We start from the raw sequence: 22,858 nt of genomic DNA, 5'->3' as shown, positions 1-22,858 counted from the left end.
TTGGTCTTTATCCTGCCCCCATACTTTTATTCCAAATCAATCCTGACTACTTGCTGCTGTTGTAGAAGTTAAAAGTTTGCTACCACCGCTGGACTCCAGGAGCACATAATTAGGCATAGATGTCCAACTACCTCATTCACTTCATTCTGTTTGTACCAACAAAATGATCAAGAGTGAGCAAAATAAAGAGCTCCTTAAGTAGCCATAAAGCTTCTGCAGAGCTGATACACAATCACCACCTGGCCAATTATTCCTCAGCGGCTGACCTCAGCATTTATGCACATCTGTATGCCTCATGCAATACACAGGAATTCAGAACAAAAATCCCACTCTCTCCTCCTCTGGGCTTCAGAAAAGAGGTAAAAAATGTAGACCCACATTTTGAAAAAGGTCACAGGATTTAAATTGGGCTGGATTTTCAAGAAAGCTTAGTTTTATTTAGCCTCTAGACTGAAGACTCTGGGGAGCAGGGACACACCTTTTCTTCTGTTCTGATAATACCTAGTACAATGAGGTCCTTGAGACAGACAGAGAGAGAGAAATGTTCTGAAACTTCTGTTCTACTCCTCCAGCAATGGACCCAAGTTGCCTGCTACCCTTAAGCTGATAGTCTGGCTATACCACTAAGGGCTCTACCACTAATGGCCATACCTCCCACATACAGAGATAAGCACCTGCAGCTTCTGCTGACTTCAAATGGGGACTGTGTGTGTTCATCACCAATGTGGATCAGTCCAAAGGCACTGAGCTGGAAAAAGAGAGGATACCAGGTCATAAGAAGCTGTGGTACTAACATGCCCTAAAAGACACTTCTTCAAACTTTCCAATAAGTAGGAGCTCTGCAACTACTGACTAAGCTTTTGTCCCTCAGTTTTCCCACTCAAGGCGCTGCTTGGATCCTGATTTTATACACACACACACACTCTCTCTCATAATTGGGTAAATGTTGAGATGTTTCCAGTTCAAGCCATGTGAAATGCACCTGTGCACCACAATGACAGCAGCCTGATCAATGTTTATGCAAGTGCCTGGAACCCACAGACCTGCCTGGGTTCCCAAGTGCCCTGCACTGTATTTTCATCTCAAGATGTCAGACTTGAGATGCAAGACAAGTAGTCATTTCTAAAACATATAGTACAAAATCAAAATACTGGTTTGAATACATGTCCACAACATCAGTTTGGACTTATGGCTGCCTTAAGTGCAGTATCAAACAAACAAAAGGCTGGTGCTTTGGCAATTCATTAGCTGTTATATATTCAAAAAAGTACAAAAACATGTCAAGTAGCTTGACTAGTGGTAATTCATTATTGCATGGCTGGTCATCACCAAGAGTCTTTTTTTTTTTTTTTTTTTTAAGTCATTAAGAAGTTGTGTCTTTCAGACACTTCACAGTTCCTCAAGGTCAGTTAAATCAACAACTACTTTCAAGAAGAGAGTGTCATCTTTGACAAAGGCATTCTTTGTGTTCTCCAGCACAGTGTGTGCCACAAATCGTGGACACCCAGAGGCAATATTCATGTCTCCATCTGGCCTTTTGAAACTGCTGCTGTTGGGGTCAGCCTTGAAGACTTCTACAATGTGATTTTTTTTCCCACTTTGGTCCAGAAGCATAAGTGTAACTTTTTGCTTGAAAGGCCACGGTAGCAATGAGTCAAACTCCCCTTTCATCACCACAAAGTAGAGGGAGACATGTGTCCCTTTTCCTGAACCATCACCATTCAGGTAAGCTCTTGCACATAACCTGTATCCACAGCGGCTGGTGTAAAATGGCTGGCTGAATACAGATGGAGTGCGACCTTCTACTGCTTCTTTTTTCTTCAATTTGTAATCCATGATTTTCCAGATCAGTCTTCCATTGTAACATGTGCTTTCCAAAAGTTTAAATCGTTCTTCATTTTTATTGAGCTGTGCTTTGTGAATATTGATGTGGACATCATGCTTGTTGGACTGACCTTCCAAAACAACTGGGAAAGAGAAACATAAAACATTCACTTTATGGAAAATCATCTTTGAAACAAAAGGAACACGTACTTGGTGACAATAGCATCTTGACTGCTTCAACCCAGGGTTTAAAAATAACCTTGGAATCATGTATAAGAACTGCACAGTGACAATTAGTTTCATGGTACTGGCAACATCAGTGGGTCTATTGCCCTTAAACACTCTTCTAGTTAAGGCACCTCAATCCCAGAGCAAGACAGCAAGCAGCATTTGGGTCTGGGCCCCAACTTCCCCTCAAGGTCTGTGTGTATTCAAGTATATGAGGTTTTGGGCCTCATATTTTGAATAAACTATTAAAGTATGAATGCATGAATACATCTGGTGGCCTGCTGTCATGCTGAAGCAGACCTTGTGACAATGGGCTTTACTTCTGATCTCACATTGTGAGAGTCTGAAGTAACACCACAGAAATGGAAGTGAAAGGAGAACAAAGCTCTGTCTCTGCCCATCACTGCCTATCCCAAAATAAACTGCAGACTGTTTTAAATGTTACAGCATGAAGCGTTGGCATTGTAAGCCACTTCCCATCCCATGGGTCACTAAAGGAAACAGTCCTTAATTGGCTGAAGCAGGATCAATCTAGCTCTCATGCCTACATTTCTCTAACTTTATTTATTACTCTGATGATCTCCAATTCTGCACTGTTGCTCTGTCACTTTCATTGCCCATAAACTACACTCTGCCACACTCCAGATCTCTTGGGGCTCCTTCCAGGGCCCCTTCTGAGTAATTCTGTAGCAGGTTACATTAATGTAGCACTTCCCCTTGCCTGGAAGCCAAGTATACTGTGTTTATAGTTTAGGAAGGAAAAAAAAAAACCCAACAATTTTTCCTTGCCTTTTTTTTTTTTAACTTGGTAATGCCTGGCACTAATGCTATACCCATTATCCTTGTCTGGAAGCTAGCTCTGTAGAACTCTGCTAGCATGGCTCAGATAACTGTTAAGACACTTGGGAAGCTACTTTTTGTCAGGCTTCTAGACTGCACACAAAATCTTAGCAAGGAAGAGTGTCAAACAGAACCGAGTTGCTGAAATAATGAATGGCACAGGGACTAAATAGCAGGCTAAGGAAATGGCCTGCCAACTCTGGAGATTACAGAAACCAAGATTTCAAATCACAAATGGGAAGAGAAAGGTACAGCCACAACCTAATAGTTTTTTGTAGAGATGACACAATATCATACAGTTTGGGAAAATTGATGGCATCTGCTCAAGAAGACCCAGTGTAGAATAGTAAAAGAGATACAGATCAGAACATAGGGGCCTTGGCTGCAAGCTTGTATAGCAACTGACTTAATTAGTGCTTATTCCCTCATTTCAGAAGGTGCTGAAGGACTGAGGAGGTAGTTTCAAGGAGGCTGGTACAAAGAATCAGTGACATGTTACAGGCTAGTCCAGGGGTCAGCAACCCCCCATTAGTGGCACGTGGAGACTTTTTTCTTGGCACGCCAGGAGGCATACAGATTAAAAAAAAAAAAAAATTAAACTATTTAAGTTGCTGCTTCGGGCTCTCCTGTGCAGCACAAGTCCCAGCACTGCAGCAGGCACCGGGGCAGAACCAGAACACAAGCAGGGACACTGTCTGTATTCTACTGCCCCCACCCCTTGCTCCCAGGCTTCACCCTCCAGCCCGGCTGGCCCCTAGAGGGAGCTGCAGGTGGACAGGGCTGGGGCCGGGGAGGTGCTGCACAGGGTCCCTGCCCTGGAGGTTTCCAGCAGGTGGCAGAGCCCTGGATCCAGGCAAGCAGATACCCTGTCCCACCTGGGGCAGTGCTAAGGTGCCAAGTGCTGGGGCCGGGAGGTTGGGACAGGGTCTGGGCAGCGTGGGCAGAGGCGCTGTAGGCAAGCCAGCCCGGTAGGGCCCTTAGGAAGGCGGGGACTGGGCAGGAAGTAGGGGCAGCCCTGGGGTTCTGCAGGCTCTAGCTGTGGTGGGCGGGCAGGCGGGGGTGCCCAGCAGCACCTGTGGTGGGGCCTGGCCCAGCCTGCACAGCTCTGCAGGGATGGGCCACAGCCACCCTGTGCATGTGGGGATGCTCCCTGGCTGGGGTAGGACACTGGGCTGGGGGGGCCGGGGGCTCCCCTCTCTGGGATCTGCCTCTCTGCATGCTGGACACAGTACAAGCAGGGCAGAGCCGTCCCTGGTGCAAGGGCCTGGCCGCAGGAGACCCCTGGAGCCTGAGAACAGCCACCATGGGTGCCCCAGCCTGCCCAGGTCCTGGCCTTGCCCACCTGCAGCTCCCCTCAAGGGGCCGGGGCTGGGGTAGGCACTGCACAGAGCCGCTGCGCTGCAGGCTCCTAGCCGACTCGGCTCTGAGCACCAGCTGCAGCAGCTGTTCCGAGCCCAGGGAACAGGCTGCAGCTGCAGCTCCCACTTGCAAGGTACCCGGCACACACAGAGACCAAGCAGGGCCCGGCGTCCTGCCCCAGCCAGGCAGCGTCCCTTCATGGGCAGGGTGGCTGCGCCCCATCCCTGTGGAGCTGCACAGGCTGACTGGGCCCTACCTCCAGTGCTGCTGGGCCCCTGCTGTGGCCTGAGTCTATGCAGCCCTGGGGCAGCCCCTGCTTGCCGCCTGACCCCAGCTCTCCTCCAGTTGCAGCCTTCCCAAGGGCCTGGCCAGGCCAGCCTGCCCACAGTAACATCACTGGTTCTTGCGGCTTCCTGCTCCTCTCTCCCTCACTTCCCCTTCATCACAACATGCTTAATTAACAAGAAAAAGAAAATCACAAGTACATAGGCAATATATGAAGATTAATTTATTGTCATCAGGTTTTGAATGTTTAGAAAGCCTGGTATTTACTGTAAAAAAACAAAACAAAACAAAAAAAAGCAACATTTATGATTATCAACTATATTAAATATGCAGTGCATCCTGCCATGTACTCCCCCCCACTACCCCAGTTTTGTTTTTGTGGCATGCTGGCACTCTGGCACCTTACAAGGTAGACATGTGGGTTTTTTCAGCACTCCGCTCAAAAAAACGTTGCCTACCCCTGGGCTTGTCTATCAGCAGGACCCGTTCTAAGCTCCCAGACTGAAAATGAGTGTGGCAGGACAAAGAAAGGAGGAGACAAGGGTGCAGTACAAGGAGAAAAGAAACTCCTTGAAGTCTGCATGCCAAGATATAGCATACCACAAATGAATGTTCTTACCAGAGTATGCAAGTCAGAACTATCAATGATCCGGTCATCAAAGAAATAAACTAACTTTGGGTTAAGTGTCTATATGTAATTGTAGATGAACAGCAGCCTTCAAAGATTCACATTGAGCTCACAGATTCATAGATGTTAGGGTCGGAAGGGACCTCAATAGATCATCGAGTCTGACCCTCTGCATAGGCAGGAAACGGTGCTGGCTTTAGATGACCCCAGCTAGATGCCTATCCAACCTCCTCTTGAAGACCCCCAGGGTAGGGGAGAGCACCACCTCCCTTGGGAGCCCGTTCCAGACCTTGGCCACTCTAACTGTGAAGAAGTTCTTCCTAATGTCTAGTCTAAATCTGCTCTCTGCTAGCTTGTGGCCATTATTTCTTGTAACCCCTGGGGGCGCCTTGGTGAATAAAACCTCACCAATTCCCTTCTGTGCCCCCCGTGATGAACGTATAGGCAGCCACAAGGTCGCCTCTCAACCTTCTCTTGCGGAGGCTGAAAAGGTCCAGGTTCTCTAGTCTCTCCTCAAAATTGCACGCAGTATTCCAACTGCGGTCTGACCAGCGCCCGATAAAGGGGAAGTATCACCTCCTTGGACCTGTTCGTCATGCATCTGCTGATGCACGATAAAGTGCCATTAGCTTTTCTGATGGCTTCGTCACACTGCCGACTCATGTTCATCTTGGAGTCCACTAGGACTTCAAGATCCCTTTCCGCTTCTGTTCCACCCAGCAGGTCATTTCCTAGGCAGTAGGTGTGCTGGACATTTTTCCTCCCTAGGTGCAGCACTTTGCAGTTCTCCTTGTTGAATTGCATTCTGTTGTTTTCTGCCCATATGTCCAACCAGTCCAGGTCTGCTTGTAGTTGTTCCCTGCCCTCCGGCGTGTCCACTTCTCCCCACAGTTTTGTGTCATCCGCAAACTTGGACAGAGTACACTTCACTCCCTCGTCCAAGTCGCCGATGAAGACACTGAAGAGTATTGGTCCTAGGACCGAGCCCTGCGGGACCTCACTGCCCACACCCTTCCAGGTCGATACCGACCCATCCACTACGACTCTCTGGGCGCGACCCTCTAGCCAATTCGCCACCCACCGGACTGTGTAGTCATCCAAGTCACAGCCTCTTAACTTGTTTACCGGTAGAGGGTGGGATACCATATCAAAGGCCTTCCTGAAGTCTAATGTGGGCAAGAAAGTTCTTCATGTGGGCAAGAAAGTTGACAAGGAAGGTGAATCAAGCCGACTAATATATCACAGCCTCTTTTTATACAAAGAGACCCACACAGATATGAAACAAAAAAAAATGCTTACCCAAACGCTGATCATATGTTTCCATAAGGGCAATCTTCTGCTTTATATTTTCAATGGTCTCCAACAGTGGCCTCAAGTCAAATTTGTTTTGCTGCTGGTTTGCCATTTGTATGAGCTGCTTCACTTGCGTTTCCAGCCATGTAGATTTATCAAGATGATTGGCCAGAGTCTTCCAGTTTAATGCAATTCATAGAGGGTGAGCAGGGAGAAGAGGGGACAGGACAAACATTCACAAAAAAAATTGTATGAAATTAAAAAGGTCACTGACTGCATTCAAATTTAAGAATATCCTGCTGTTTGCCTTTGGAATCTGTTCAAATGCTTCTCATGATTAATTCAGCATTCATTCACCAAGAATCAATTCCTAATTCATTAAGATTTGCAATTTATTACTCTGATCTCAATTTGATTATTCAAGTTTATGCCAGCATAGTGAAATTGGACTATGTCCCCCCCCCACCCCCGGTCCTATTCAGCAGTCCTTGCTTAGGCCAAATGACCACAAACCTCCTTTATCAGTCACAAATGAGAAGACTATGCTGTATTTAAAAAAAACAATAGCAATTTAAGTTCATGGACAATGCATAGTATTATACCAGAAATCAATTCACATTTGCATGATGCAATGGCTTTGGGAGTCAATGTTTGTTATTTTCCTGATAATTAATTACAGCGGTCACTCGATAATTGTATTCTGGGCTGTAAAAAAAAAAGCTATTGGTCAGAAAATCAGATATCTCACCTGAGTGCTTACCATCAAGTTGCTATTTTTACCAAACAGCTGTGCAAACTGTCTGAATTCTTTTTCACATTTTTTAACTGCATCTGCTAACTGTTGAATTTTGCTCTCTTTGAATTCCAGGCTCTTATATAGGTCAGATATCTAAGCAACAAAAAAAGAAGAATGAAAGCTCAAGTAATTCTAAAAGCATGAAACAAACAAATTAAAAAAGTATGGACATTACATAGGAAGAGGGAGAAGAGTCTATTAATATGATTGTATTAGCATAGCTGAATAAAATTAGTTTTTTTCTGGTCTCAAAATGTTTTACCCCAAAAAACTCTGCAGAAGGTAGCAGCGAGAATTAAACCTGTGCGTCTTTAGAATTATGACTAGGGACCTACTTGAACTGCAATTTCACGATTTTTGTGGAAACCATGAACACAGCAGTTTCTGTGAACACCGTGAAAAACAGAGGTTTCTACAATTTTGCACAGAATCACCAGAAAAAATAATCGACTTATTAAAACTAAAATGCTGGCTCCCTAGTGGGAGGCAGCAGCCACTGCAGCCTGGTATTGCAGACCACTGGGGCGTGGAAAAGCTGCCACCATGAAGGTGAACAGCCAAGACAGCAGCCACTCCCTCTACTGCTGATTGACTTAGATGGCTGCCTTTCATACATCCCACCCCTCTTGGCCAATCAGTGGCAAGGGGCGGGGCCACAAGAAAGAAAGCCCTCAGCCAGTGGTGAGGAGTGGGGCTGCCAGGGCCTCTTGGGCAATTAGTGGTGGGAGTAGAGGAGGGCCTCCCATTGTGATAAGCCCATGAAAATGGTGGCCGGTGCCACAACTGGCCTGCAAAATACCTTGCCTGCTGCCTTGATTTGGGTAGGTCCCCAATTATAACCTTTTCCTACCCCAGCTCGAAAACTAGATTTCAAATCACTTCTAATTAATACAGATTATGAAAGGATTCACATTTTTAAGTGCAATTATTATTACTGAACAAGTCTGTGTGTTAAAGACAATCTCCTTGAGCTCAGGATCTGCTGCAGCCTCTGAGCTAAACACTGAGTTGCCACTGGAAAGTGACAGAAAACAGACACTAAAGGAAGGAATAGAAAAGATATGGAAGGAAATATAATACAGCAATCAGGAATCTTTTTAGGCTGTGGCTTGCAATGACCCAGCCTGGATCAGAGACGGGCCCAGAACTACCACCAAAGCCCCACATCTGTGGGCTGAAGCAAGTCGTTAATGGTTGGAATACGGGACACAACATAATGTGGGTTTATCAGTGGATTAACTTAGTATCAGTCTATGATAAGATAACAGGTTTCTTAAATATGGATAATACAGTGGACTTAAATCAGTGGACTCCTGATAAAAGTATCTAAACAGTATGGATAATTTTCCCCCTATGAATGCTAATGGATTCTGTTTATTGGTGGGGCAGGGGGGAGAGGGGTTCACCTTCCACTGAGGGATAAATGTTAGGCACAGCTAAGGTTGGGAGTTTTTGGCTGGGTTGGGCTGATGCTTCTGTTGGCACTTGGAAATTACTGGCCAAATTGGAGAGAAGGGGGATTGATGATGCAACTGTGAGATGGACAACAAGCTGGTCTAAAGGGGAACTTCAGCAGACTATGCTGAAAGGTAAATTGTTTGATTGGTGGCTGCTTCACTGGTGTCTTCCAGGATTGGTCCTACAGCCTGAACTGTGCAACTCTCTATAAGAGACCTTGGTACTGGAGGTAGAAGTCTCCTCATAAGATCTGTGGACAATATTAAGATGGGGTGAAGGGGTATTGCCAGTGTGGAAGAGGACTGGATTATTATATAAGAAAATGTAGATAATCTTGTGGAATGGAGCATTAGAAATGGAATGAAGTTTAACAGTCTGAAGTGCAAAATCATGCACTTAAGGAGCAATAACAAGGACTTCAGTTATAAGACAGAGCACAAACTAGAAACATCTGAGGAAGAGAGGGACCTGGCTGTATTAGTTTATCATAAGTGGGGTTGACAGACATGGGGAGCGGGGGGGACAAAAACAGCACTTTATTGGTAGATGAATCACGTCAGTTTGACCTGGATCCTCAGCATCTGTATATATCACGTGCTTCAGCGGGGGTTTTTGGTGCTTCTATCTAATAGCTGATTGAATCAGCTATTAAATAAAAGCGCCAAAAAGCCCCACTGAAGTGCACAAGCTATACAGATACTGGGTGAACCGGGTCAAATTGACACAGTTCCTCTTCTGGGCGTTAGCTGTTCTTGGTGTGGGGGCATGCCGAGCTGAAAGTAAAGAACTGCTTTGTTTTGTTTTATTTTCCCTCTCACAGCTGTAAGTACCTAAGGTGATCACAAGTCAACAGTGCAACAGGGTTATGAAAAAAAAGTTATGTAACCTTAGGGGATATTATGTGGGGTATATGCAGTACAGTACAGATTAGGAGTACAAGGTGAGACCACTGTATATCGTGCTGGTAAGACCCCAGTTAGAATACTATGTTCTGATCAGCAGTGTTCGTAAAAGATCAACTTAAGCCAATAAGATGGTCATAAGAATGAAGACCTCCTCCTATGAAAGAAGATTAAAGAAGCATAACTTGTTCAGTCCAGGGAAATGGATTGCGAGGAGACATGATCACCCCTTGCAAATATGTGTGGAGTGATTGTGGAAGAGAAAGATTTTTAGCTAGAAAAAGCAAAAAAGTGGCATAAGATCAAATAGCTGCATATTGGTTATGGATAAGTTTACAGTTGGAAATCTAAATTTCTAGTATCAGAGAAATGAAGTTTTGGAATGGTCTTTCAGCAAAGTGGTGGGGCAAAGAATGGGAATCACCAAGACTGAGCTGAATAAGACAGGAGATCTAATGCACCACAGTGCATGAGGTATGGAATTGTGCCTGCTGTCCCCAGGTTGAGGGGTATAAAGGTGGTTCTTGTAGTGAGGAAGGCATCTGGCAAATCTCATGTCCTGAAGCTGTTACTGGCTGCCAGGTGAGGGCAGGAAAGATTCCCCACCATGAATACTATTGGCTTCTGATATTTTTATTTTGTGCCTTCTTCTGAAGTATCGGAACATTAGCCACAGCTAAAGCTGGGGCATACAGGAAACTAAAAGGTTCCTGCCTATTTGGCCTTGCTCTTCTGTTCAGGGTCATACTGACTGGGATCAAGGAGGAATTTTTTTCTGTTGGTGAGACTGGCACAGATTTTGCAGTGGTGGAGAAGGGGTAGCCTCCCTCTGGATTAGCATTTGGCTTGGTCTTTGTCATAGGACCTGCTAAACATATTTTAACTAACGTTGTTGTAGCTGAAAGTACTGCCAATGCACTGCATCTCCTCTTCTTTCACCTGTGCCAGGGTGGTGTTGGTGTTTTGGATGCTGTTCCTTGGAGCTGCAGATGACAGTTTGAAGTGCCAATTTCAGGTATTCCTCTGGTTAATGATTGCCTGTGTACACAGGAAACTGGACTCAGTGGCTCAGGAGGCCCCTTCCAGTCCTATGTCTCTAAACCCATGCTGGCTTACAATACCTGTCATTAAAATGGGGTTACAATTACCACTCATTACTGAGGCCTAACCAACATAACAGACCAGTTAGGGAGGAGTGTTAACCCCATAAACAGCAGTAAAACAACAGATTACAGCATTCTGGAGCATTTACTATGTTTTAACTTGTCTGCCTACTTTTAAAAGACCCAACACTTGCATAAAAGATTTTTGCCTACCAGCTAAAATAGCTGAAGAGCATTCATTAAATATGGCTCACCTGTTCTTCCAATCTGGAGTTCTTTTCTAAAATCTGTAGCATGTGTTCCCTCAGGGATGCATTTTCATGTTCAGCCAGCTTTCCTCTTTTAACCTGGGTGCGGTAGAGTGGGTGGGGAGGGGAAAATGATTAAGACTAAGAGAGCTGCGTAATAGAAAGTTCTATTACAGGCAACTGGTTAAAAGTTTCCGTGAATCCTTCAAAAGTGAGTGTGAAGTAGGTCCAACTACCTTTTTTAATCATAAACAGCATAAAAAGGGATGGTGAATAGTAGCTGTGTGTATGTGTGCGCGTGCACGTGCAAGCATGAGCGTGAGAGAGAATTGGTGGGAGGAGTGGGCACCATCCCAGCTGTAGTTAAAATAAAGGCCAAGATCACTGTACCTTTACAGAACAACCATATTGCTTATAGGGACAGTCCACTTCTGCCTCTGGACACACAAAGAAGTGCTCATCGATCTGCAAATATTGAACAAAGCTTTAGTGAAAGAATTACTAATACTTCAATATATTTACTGAACCTAAACCCGTGCAAAAGAAGGGCCAGTAGGTCAATAGGCACTGAATGTATGAAAAAGAAAATGATTAACCAGTGTCAATAAATGAAACCAGTTCCACTAACACAACGTGCAAAAGCTCAGCAACAGCTGAATGCTACATTCCTACAATAAGAGAGATAAGGTTGATTTTCAGAACAAAAGAAAGAAGCATCTCAAAAAATGATGCAAATCTGTATTACCAAATCTGGGCCAGTAAAACCCAATTAACTGAGTTAGAACAAAAGATAAAAAATAAATATTAATACCTCTTTTTTCAGTATTATCTGAGAACAATTTTGAAGACAAGGCACAGGATAATCAGGACAATCATTGTTCTCATGGTTCTGGAAAAAAAAGGTGCATTAGCAATGGGATGCATCAGACTCATTATTCAGGAAGCACATCATTCTCTGAAGATCACAGACTGTCATGTATACACAGAAAAATAGGCTATATATTTCATCCTGTAGAGTAATACATATGTGCAGCAAGAAACTCACGGGTACCACTCAAAGAAGAACTGTGTACAGGCATGCATAGTTATGTTAGAAGGCCATGAAGGCTGGATAATCCAGTATTCATAAGTCTCAAATATTAGGAAACATCAGAATCAAGATGGTTTCTGCAACCTTAATTCACATTCCCCTTATGCACATGCAAGAAGGAGTGCGCTAGAATTCCTCAGTGAAAAGATGCCTAGAATTCATCATGCACAAAATAGATTTCTTCAGCCTCAATCTCAGAAACAGTTGTTTTACATGAAATTCCTTCCCCCCACAAAAAATTATCCTGGGGCAGAAACCTGTTTTGGAACTCTTCACAGAAGCAGCGGCAGCTCCCCACCAGCTGGAACCTATCTATGCCTGTGCCCCAACCAGGGGTATGCTAGGAAGCCAGGGAAAGAAGCAGCAGAGGTAAAGGCTCTGGCATAGCTCCTTGGTGCTTAGCCCTGGCACAGGTGCAGGCAGAAGCACAGGCAAAGCCCTTCTGCTCTGCAGGCCAGATCTGACCTGCAGGCTGTGTTGTTGCCACTTCTAGTAAAAAATAATTCACACAGCTATCCTTGATTAGGATTCCCCTGGATCATAGGTTGCATACTGTCATCCAGTTCACTGGAAACAGGACTTCATCTTAAATATTATTTCTGTCCAATGCATTAAGCCACATCTTCAAGATCTCTCTTCACCAAACACTCCTTAAAAAAACCCCAAAACAAAAACAAACAACCCCCCGCCCCCAATCCTTCCCCATCCTCCACCCCACCTAATATTTTCCCTGAAACATGCTGGATACAATGAGTATACCCACTCAACGTTGCAAGCTCAAGTCAAGAACTAGTTTTTCACTTTTCACCTATTATGTGCCGCCTTGTGCACTGATGCTGTATCAATATTAGCAAAGCTTCCTTTATTGCTGCCAAAACTCCCAATCCCCACCTCTTGCCAGGACCTGGTGGCATATTAAATGCCAGTCATTGTTTCAAACTTTTGTTTGTATCTTTTTACATTGGAAGGTCTTTAAAGCAGGGAATGCATCTTCCAATACACCTGTACTGTATATTGTAATAAACAATAGTGGGGATTATCATTATATATATGCTTTTAGGGAAATCTCATCTCAGATGAAATTCTGTCAACTAGGGGGGTGAAATTTAAGCCACTGGCTTTAGCAGAAGCAAAAAAAGATGCACTAATTTATCAGATGTTTTAAATTCACTTTTTTTTTTTTGGAAAATGTATATGGAATCTAGTCCAACTCTGTACCAGACTGCTGTTCATCAGAACCCTTCAGTTATCAAGATTGTTTAAACTACACTTATGATACCTTTTCCTTCAGCTATTTAATTGAATTTGTTAATAAACAAGTAGTCTTGCAGTAACATCCCGGAACCTACTTAGGCAGCAGCTTTAAGAGCTGAACATACAGATTATGGATTTCTTGGGCCTTTTTCATAGTCTTACCTTTAAATTAATTGAAACCACATAGTTATTACAGTACTGACATTTTTCTTCTCGAAATCTGCACTGCAGACTTAAGTGGTCTTTTAAATCCTTCCGAAGAACTTGATCATGACATCCATCGTTAGTGCACTGCACATTTTCAAAACAACACTGCTGAAGGTGATCCTGCAGCATGCAACAAGAAGGCATCAGCATACAAGAGAACTCAAATAATAAAGACAGCATGTTAGAAAGTTGGTTTATTGCACCTGGATTTCAATACTGCTGCTTCCATTAGAGATACTTAAACACTAAACAGACTTGAACCAAGCAACTCCACTATCTATCCCCACAGCACACAAATACACTTTCCAAGCACAGTCAAAGACGGTCAAGAAAAGGTCTGAAGATTGGAGAGAATCTCTGCTTTATTTCCCTTCAGTCAGACAATATCTCAAAGAAAGGTGAAACTGAACCAGTACATGCTGATAAGAACCTGCAGTCGTTCTTTGTCCAGGTAGAACAGGAGTGTGAGTCGTCTGGACCCATGGGCCAGGTGAATGGTACAAGGCCAGTGCACGGGCCAGAGTGGGACCATAGACCCCCTTGTGTCCCCCACCATGCTGGATTCAGCACCTGTAGCACCTGCCCTAGGATCCACACTACACATGTGGTGCAGATCCCAAACTGGCTAGAGCGGGAGTCATGCGTAGTGCACATCCCAAGCCCTGCATCCGAGGCTGGTCTGGTGGCATGTGGGTCAACTCAGACACAGGGACAGCAGCAGGGGCCTGATGATGGGGCTCCATCAGTCAAATCCAGCCTGCAAGCCATATTTTTTGACACCCCTGTCATATATTCCATAGGGAGAGATGCTGTAAGTGCCTGAGTCTCCCTCTTTGTTCTTAACCTACAATTTTTTTCCCTCTCTCATAGTCCTAAGGAAAACCTGAACATAATCCATCTTGTACTTTTTTACTAAATCTGCAGCAAGATCTTCATGCCATAAAGGGAAAAAAGGATTTGTGTCACAGAATCCTCATTAAACAAACTGAATATGTAGACAATTGGGACTTAAAATAGTAATATTTTCAATGTAATATTAAGTTATATACAGTTGTACATTGAACAGGCTGACTCAAGTATGTACTCATGCTCGGCTCCAATTACAGTAAGGTCTGTGCTGTAATAGGCCTGCTTACATGGGAGAAGATAATTTGACTTCTGACAGAGTTGGAGGCTCTGAGACTTTAGAATTTGACATGATACATAAAGATAATTATACTAACCCGATATCGTCCTAGAATTATTTTTGAATTGCAATCAGGAACATTTTTGCAAAATACTTGCAAGTTGAGAACTTCTCTTTTGCAGCAATTGTCTTTGAATACCTGCGAAGGAAGCAACCACCATTAACACAGTACATAATATGATCCTACCAAGAACACAAAGGATAGTAATGCATCAAAAGTGGTACCTGCTGCAGTTGCTAGTGGGGTTCCATGCAATGTCATGATGAATGCACAGACTAAAAAATAGGGGCTAAAAGGAAATCTCTGCTAACAGCAGAAGACTCAGAAGAAAACTTTCAGCCATGAAAAAGAAACCCCACTGACTTCACAGATTATGCACTGTGCCTATTACCTACCTGGGTGTAAGACTAACCTTGACTTTTCATTCTAGGAAATGCACAGGGCTATAAGTGTGATAGAGGAAATACTTTTAAATTTACAGGGAGAGGGTATATGGTGCATTGCTCATAAGCATCTTCTGCTTGTTGGATTAGAACCAAATTACGCTCTTAGAGTATAAAATCAGTGTTCTTCTGAAACCTTCAAATAAGGAGGACTATAACAGGCACAAAGTATTACTATTGTATGATCTGTTCAGAAACTGTATACTGTATCAGTGCTTGTGCACACATTAAAACTTGTGCACACAGAAGAAGGGAGTAAATTCCTTGAATTAAAATGGTAAATGCAATCTTAAACACATTAAACACCCATGAAATGCTGGGTGAATTCAGATACTAAAGTTCTTGTCTTGGGGAGGAAAGAGGGAAAATTCACAGGGAAACATGTCCAGGGAAAAATCAGGTGGGTTAAGGTTGTTGATGTTCACACTCTGGGCCCCTGAGCTGGAGACAAGGATTAAATAAAAAGTGGCTTACCAAATGGCTAGTGGGTGACATTATTCGGTCCAAAAGGATACCAAAAAGTGACATTTGGAGGGTTAATCAATTATAGATTATATAAACAAATAGCAACCAAAAATCAGGATTGGGATTAACAGGCAAGCACTCCAACATCCACTGTATATACAGTTCATAGCCACAGAGGCTGCACCCAGCTTGTGTTCATAGGGTCCGTATCAATGTATCCCCAATAAAAAACAAATCCGATTGAATTGTTTAAAAATAAAGCTAAGACAGGCAGTGCAAAAACTCCAGCTATTGGTCACTGTATTCTAATTTGTGAAATGCTAAACTCATCACCTCCTTGCGCACAGTCTCCAGAGAAGAAGGTGGCTGTGCCATGAGAACATAAAAACTGCCATTTACCACAGACCATAGGTTCATCTTGCTCAGTAGTCTGTGTCACACAGTGGCAGAGAGTGGATGCTGAAAGGGAGAGTGAATAGGCTATGACCAGGGCTTCTCTCCTCTTCCTCTTCCATTTGCAGCCTCCAGCATTTAAGGTCCAGGAAGTTCTGATTCAGTCTGTACCCTTAACTCCAGTGTTCAATAGCTACTGAGGCATCTTTCTTCCAAGAATCTGTCCAATCCCTTTTTGAATCTGGTTAAACTGTCAGGTTCCACAATGTCTGGTGGCAATGGGTTCCATGCTTTAATTACTCTCTGTGTAAAAAAACTTTCTTCTTTTAGTTTTAAACTTACTAACTGCTGGTTTCATTTTGTGACCCCTAGTTCTTGTATTATGAGAGACAGTAACTAATAAATCCCTATTTACTTTCTCTCTCTTCACCACTTAGTATTTTGTAAACCCTTACCATGCCCCACCTCAAGCACCTCCTTTCTAAACTGACTAGGCCAAGCCTCTTGAGTCTCTCCTCATATGGAAGCCGATCTATACCACTAAATCATCCCTGTTGCTCTTCTCTGTACCTTCTCTAGTTCTTCTATATCCTTTCTGAGGTGTGGGGACCAAAACTGGACACAATATTCAAAGTGTGGCCACACCATGGTTTTATAAAGAGGCGTAATGGGTGCTGATGGATGCGGTGAAAAAAAAAAGAAAGAAAAAGAAATGAGTTGTACCAGAAGCAGCAGCGTGTTACTTCAACCCGGCTCCACAGCATCTGTAAAGATTGCGTGCTTCAGCAGAGCCTTTTGGAGCTTTTAGCTAATGCTGAGTCAATCAGCTATTACATAAAAGTGCCAAAAAAGCCCCATTAAAATGCCCAATTTCTACAGACACTGGGAAAGCCAGGTGCAACTAAGGCGCTGCCTCTTCTGGGCACGTGTTGGGCTTGGTGCAGGATCATGCCGAGTTTAAAGCAAAGCAGTATTTTTTCTCCCCATGTCTGCAAGCAACCAATTGTATTTTGTTTTGGTTACAATTCCCTTCTTAATAACTCCTAACATTTTGCCTTTTTTAAGCCTGCTGAACACTGAGCTGCCATTTTTAGCAAACTGTCCACAATGACTCCCAGATCTCTTTCCTGCGTGGTAACAACTAAGTAGAGCCCATTGTAGTGTAAATATAGTTTGGATTGGCTTGTTTTTCTCATCCCACCACCACATGCTGACTACCCAAGCAGCTATAACAATAAGAAAGATTCCTCTCCTTACCTCGTGCATTTTTATGATTTCTTTGTCTACAGGGCAGATGGGCACTGCACTCCGGTCTCTAGATTGAGAGAGACAAAATTTAATTCCAACAATGTTTAATTTCTTCTACCTATGCTTAGGTCATACTGGACCAGACCATCACATTCATTATCCTGTCTCTAGTTTGGCCAATATTAGATGCTTCAAGGTCAAGAGAAGGAAGAAAAGGAAAAAAAAAAAAATCAATGCAACACACAGCTAATTATTCAATACTATTCATTGTTGAGGGGAGTAATTTCTTTGGGAGGCCTTTAAGTGAAATGAAATTAGATTACTCTGAGACCTCATCTACACTTACCTGGTGCAGCTGGCAAAAATTTTTGTGGGGCTCCCCTGCAATAGCTATGCTGGCAGTGCATGAAGTGCAACATGTCTTGAATGAAAGTGGTAGCCAGCAGAAGGCATGAGAGTGTTTCTTAATGCCCTCTGCCAGCTGTTAGACAGCAGTGGAAACCTTTTGTTTGGGATAGGTGATGTAACTCTGCCAGCAGAATGGGAAACGGAGGTGTTCTGCCACCTCAAAGGAGCTCTGAGTATGGATGCATTCTCATTATTTTGCTGGAAAAATCTAACAGTGTACACGAGGCCTGATTTTAGGATCAGATTCTGCCCCTTAATAAACACCTTTGTTCTCATTAAAGTTAAATTTAACTCCCCTTGTACTCGGCCTTAGTGAGGCCGCAGCTGGAGTACTGCGTCCAGTTTTGGGCTCCACAATTCAAAAAGGATGTGGAGAAGCTTGAGAGAGTCCAGAGAAGAGCCACGCGCATGATCAGAGGTCAGGGAAGCAGACCCTACGATGACAGGCTGAGAGCCCTGGGGCTCTTTAGCCTGGAAAAGCGCAGGCTCAGGGGTGATCTGATGGCCACCTCTAAGTTTATCAGGGGTGACCACCAGTATCTGGGGGAACGTTTGTTCACCAGAGCGCCCCAAGGGACGACGACTAAGTTGAATGGTCATAAACTACTACAAGACTGTTCCAGGCTGGACATAAGGAAGAATTTCTTTACTGTCCGAGCCCCCAAGGTCTGGAACAGCCTGCCACCGGAGGTGGTTCAAGCGCCTACACTGAACACCTTCAAGAGCAAACTGGATGCTCATCTTGCTGGGATCCTATGACCCCAGCTGACTTCCTGCCCTTTGGGCAGGGGGCTGGACTCGATGATCTTCCGAGGTCCCTTCCAGCCCTAATGTCTATGAAATCTATGAAATAAATTATGCTGCATGCACACACTCCAAAGCAGAATTTACTCCTTAACTTGCTGAACAAAGAATGATATACATGAGAGAATTATTAATAATTATATGAACAGAACACTTGAATGGAAAACACCACAGTACACTAGATTAGCCAGGCATCCAAACGCCATTAAAAAAAAAAAAAACTACTTCGTTGTTTGCTCTAGGACTTCATAGGCAGAACATTATCCAAACTGTAGAGAATTGTACAGCACAATCCTACTTCCTGTCAAAGTCAGCATGGCCCTGAATCCAGCAGGAAGTGAAAAAAAAAAGTATGTTGGCAACATGGGAAAAAGTAACCTGAGTATTTCGGGTAGAGGCAGGTTATATCAAAAATCTGCTTTACTTAATGGCCCAACAATAAAATGTAATAAAGATGATCTGTATTCAAAAGAAGCTGATCTCTATTTTTTCCTTCAACATTTTCTTTTCTAAGCTGTTCTGCAGTCAGCCAATTCAAACCAATTATAAGAAGTAGTTCTAGGTACAGTCAATAACATATTACTGTTGCTACTATGGAATTTCTGAGGAAATATGTTTAAGCTCCTTTAAACTATTCACTTGAACAGATGAATTGATTAAGTTACACCAAGTTACATCTGACCCATTGTGCCTACTACACAGTGGTATTTTCCCTTATGAATCACCTATAGATCATGTCCTTGATCTCTTGTAAAAGTAAATTAAGGGAAGTAAATGACTCCCCAATAACTTTCCTGCCAGAGGGTTGTTGGGAAGATCAAATGACGAGTGAATAGCACTTTGAAAACTAACAGTCTTACACATTATGAAGCCAAATTCTGCCTGCAGATTTGTAGGCAGATTGCGCAGGATTCTGCAAGTACTTAGCAGAGAGCAGAATTTGTCCTACTAATGGATTGTTTGTCAATTGATAAGGCTTTGTCACCCTGTGACTACTTGCTGCTGACAAGAAATGTCATAGCTGGAAATGCTCACAACATATGTGAAAAGATTATTAACTACTGCCTATGTCCAAGCTTTCCCATCCCACCCAGGACCTTGAAGATGTGCTTTACTATCTCAAAATATAATCAGAAAAGCCAAAAAGGAAGGGCAAACATACCTGATAGGCTATTAAAAAAGATGAGAGAGAGAATGAAATAGGAAACATCTAATGTTCATAATACTTGATGTACTGGTTCAGTGAAGGACTTCAGCATTTGGGATTCTACCTACCCATCTTGTCTTCATTAGCTTTCTCAGACAAATGGGGATGGTTCAGATTCTTGACATGATGGCTGTGGGTTGTCTATGATTTACAGGCGTACAGTAAGGAGGGAGGCCTACTGCCTTGTAGACTTGTCAGCATTGTCTACAAAGCTATGCCTCTCCTATCCCAAAGCCATTCACAAGATTTTCCCAATGCTGTGCTAGCTTTACGGGTTACAGTGGATATATCATCATTGTTACCAACTTTGCATGAGCCTGCGCTACCCGCGCAGGTGAATTTGTCTACAGCAGCGTTTCTCAACTGGTGGGTTGCAAGAATATTTGAAAGGGTAACAAGGAATTCCCAGAAAAAACCTGCAAAAGCACAGGTTTCACAGTGCAGGCTGGCAGCATTCCAGCCTGCAAGCGCTGCTTGGGATGATTGGTGATAGCGGGCACACATGCATCTGCGCATGCAGGTGCACATGGCCAGCATACAGCGAGGCCAGATCATGGGAGCAGCCCCAGGAGCAGGATGCAGGTAAGTGTATGGGGAGCAGGGGATGGAAGTCCAGGGGACTGTCTGGAGGGCAGGGGGGAGGAGGAGGCATGCATGTATGTGTCTGTGTGTGTGTGCTGGGGACTGTGGCCAGGCCTGGGGCAGGGCAGGGGTAGTGGGGGAAGGAGAGAGCGCCTGGCCCTTCAGCGAGCAAAGGAAGCAGGGGCGGTCCTTTGCAGCAGGGAGCTGCATGTCTAGACCAGTGGCATACATGCAAGGGCCCATACTCACTGCTTGTGCTCCAGCCCAAGCAGGACAGAGGCAGCTGGGGGCCCTCTCCAGCGAGGTAGAGGGGGCAGGGGATTGTGGATTGGGAGGGGCACCAGCATGACCCGGGGAGGGAGGGGGCAGGGGGCTGTGGCTTGGGGATGAGGTGTGCCAGCTGGTGATTGTGGGTCAGGTACCGGCAGGGTCAGGGTAAGCCATTGATTTTGGCAAATGGGTCCTGGAACGAAAAAGGTTGAGAAACACTGGTCTACAGCACGTGCCCTCCAGTGGTGAAATCTGGTGCTATGGATGGCTTAGCAGCAGGCAGGTAGAGAGCCTCGGTCTTTTTTAAAGCTAACCTTCCAGCCAAAATGCAAATATGAAGTTGCAAAGGGATCCACGATAAAGCAGAACTCACATACTTCATAGGGCCAAGTTTCTATGCTCCTATGAGTGTAAGGGTCTGAAAATTAACTGGTGCTGTATAGAGCTGCAGCAAACAGCTGTGCAGGACCACTGAGACACATCAGCCTTTCCTGCTATTTTATTTCAAAGGGCACCACTTCTCTGATTAGCCACGTGGGGCCATTGAAACACTTCAGCTGATCAGAGAAGCATCACCCTTTGAAGTAGAGCTCATCTTTAATTTTGCAACCTGCTGCCAACTAAGTGTGATTCGCCCGATCCAGATTCCACTATAACTTGCTTATCTCCCCAAGAATGGGCAACCACGGCACAACATCCTGGACACACTTCAGAATCTTGCTTTTGCTTGCTTAGGATTAAACAGCTTTTCCTCAGTCCTAAACTTAACCTGACTATCCACATATAAAGATCACAAAGAGGCAAGCAAGCAAGACATTCATTAGCACAGGTACAAGAACACATCTAATGCTTTACACTGTATTACTGGAAGTGGATGGGAGACATTCCCATCTTCCATCCCTCTTGTTATCATCCTATCATGAAATCACCCAGTCAAATCAGGTAAACTCACAAGCTTTAACAGGCCTTCTGTACTAACAATGTCATATGACTTTGAGAGATCAACAAAAGCAAAGTACAGATCAGTATTCTGCTCTCAAAATTTCTCTTACATTTGCCGCTCAGCAAAGATCACATTGGTTGTTCCTACCCCTTCTCTGAAACCACATGGCCTATCAGACAATACATTCTTACCAATATAGCAGGTAAAACAGCTAAGTATGATTCTTGCAAGGGTCCTGAGGCAATCACCAATACAGAGGTTTCCTGATGACTATCACATAAAGAATGATTATACCCTTCTGGATATATGAACAAGAGGAGCCTCTTGGTATTCTTGGGGTAGCACTCCTTTATGCCACATCAAGTGAAAGAGCTTTGGGGGGATTAAATACTACCTGTCAGCTCTGTCATTTGAGAGCAATGTAATTGCTTTTTCAGCCTATAAGGTGATAGGTTCAGTGGCAAGTATTCATTGATGGCATACTGAACTAGTTGATCAATAGCCTCCTTACTAATGCTGAATTCCTTATTAAGCAGATTTTTAAAGTCATCAGACCACTATTCCAGACTGCTTCTTTTCAATCAGAAACATGCTTCCAGCTCAACTCATAGGTAGGGACCTACCAAAATTATAATTTTGTGATTTTCATGCAAACTGCAACTTTGGATGGGCTCCACAAAAAAACTCCACAGGCTTCCTGAAAACCGCCCAACAAAACCTAACACTTATCTAAAGTAAAATGCTGGCTCCCTCTGAGGAGGCAGCAGTCCTTGTGGCTGCTGCAGCCTGGCTGTGCAGCCTGCCAGGTGCACTGCCAGGTGCACAGCCACACCCTCGACAGCTGCAAGGGCTGTCTGTCATATGGCCTAATGGCCCCACTCCTCTCCAGCAACTGGTGGTGAGGGGCACGGCTGCATGACAGAAAGCCCCTGCAACCAGTCAGCAGGGTTTCCCATCAAGCTGTCTCTATATCCTCAACCTTTTCTTTGAACCAGTCTTAATGCTTTTGGACTGTTGAACCAGGAGTGTTCAAAGCAGATTCACAAGCTCTTCAAAAAGCTTCGATATCTCCAGAAGTTGCACTAATGATATTTAAGCTCCCTTTCCACAGCTTTATAGAGCTCCTCTTCTACAGAATCAGTCTGTGATATACCGATACAGTAAAAGCTGTGCTATCCAGCACTTTACTAACCGGCACACTCTATTAACCAGCATGCTGATCAATGCAACAAAAGCAAAACCGGGAGTCCCACCGTGGCATTTCCGGTTTCGCCAAGTCCCACGGCCCGGGGCTAAGCAGTCTGCGTGGGGCCCCCCTCTCTGTCCCCCAGCACACATTGATATGGGAATAGTAAACTTTTCATTAAAATTCCCTCCTTGGGGGGGGCGGGGG

General features: G+C 44.2%; 1 protein-coding gene across 4 annotated transcripts in view; it reads right to left on the bottom strand.

Annotated features, from left to right (window-relative positions):
• Positions 1-1,315: 1,315 nt before the first annotated feature.
• The window catches only part of TRAF5 (TNF receptor associated factor 5), a 25,586-nt gene continuing 4,043 nt past the window's right edge, over positions 1,316-22,858 (bottom strand). The window contains exons 1-10 of one of the 4 annotated variants that reach the window (XM_025209304.1): positions 17,261-17,318; positions 16,010-16,306; positions 14,739-14,840; positions 13,471-13,635; positions 11,776-11,853; positions 11,355-11,429; positions 10,971-11,063; positions 7,206-7,346; positions 6,464-6,632; positions 1,316-1,967 (exon numbers count right to left, since the gene is read on the bottom strand). In XM_025209304.1, the coding sequence (XP_025065089.1) occupies positions 1,390-1,967; positions 6,464-6,632; positions 7,206-7,346; positions 10,971-11,063; positions 11,355-11,429; positions 11,776-11,853; positions 13,471-13,635; positions 14,739-14,840; positions 16,010-16,027 (1,419 nt within the window). In that variant the 5' untranslated portion in view covers positions 16,028-16,306; positions 17,261-17,318 and the 3' untranslated portion in view covers positions 1,316-1,389. Of the gene's footprint in view, positions 1,968-6,463; positions 6,633-7,205; positions 7,347-10,970; positions 11,064-11,354; positions 11,430-11,775; positions 11,854-13,470; positions 13,636-14,738; positions 14,841-16,009; positions 16,307-17,260; positions 17,319-22,858 lie in introns of those variants that run through there. The other 3 variants (XM_006027984.2, XM_006027985.2, XM_025209303.1) reach the window with 3 other exon arrangements.

The sequence above is a fragment of the Alligator sinensis genome, unplaced genomic scaffold (assembly GCF_000455745.1).
Source record: "Alligator sinensis unplaced genomic scaffold, ASM45574v1 scaffold633_1, whole genome shotgun sequence".
NCBI lineage: Eukaryota > Metazoa > Chordata > Crocodylia > Alligatoridae > Alligator > Alligator sinensis.
Note: the sequence above shows the minus strand (reverse complement) of the source record. Positions and strands in the feature narration are given on the sequence as shown.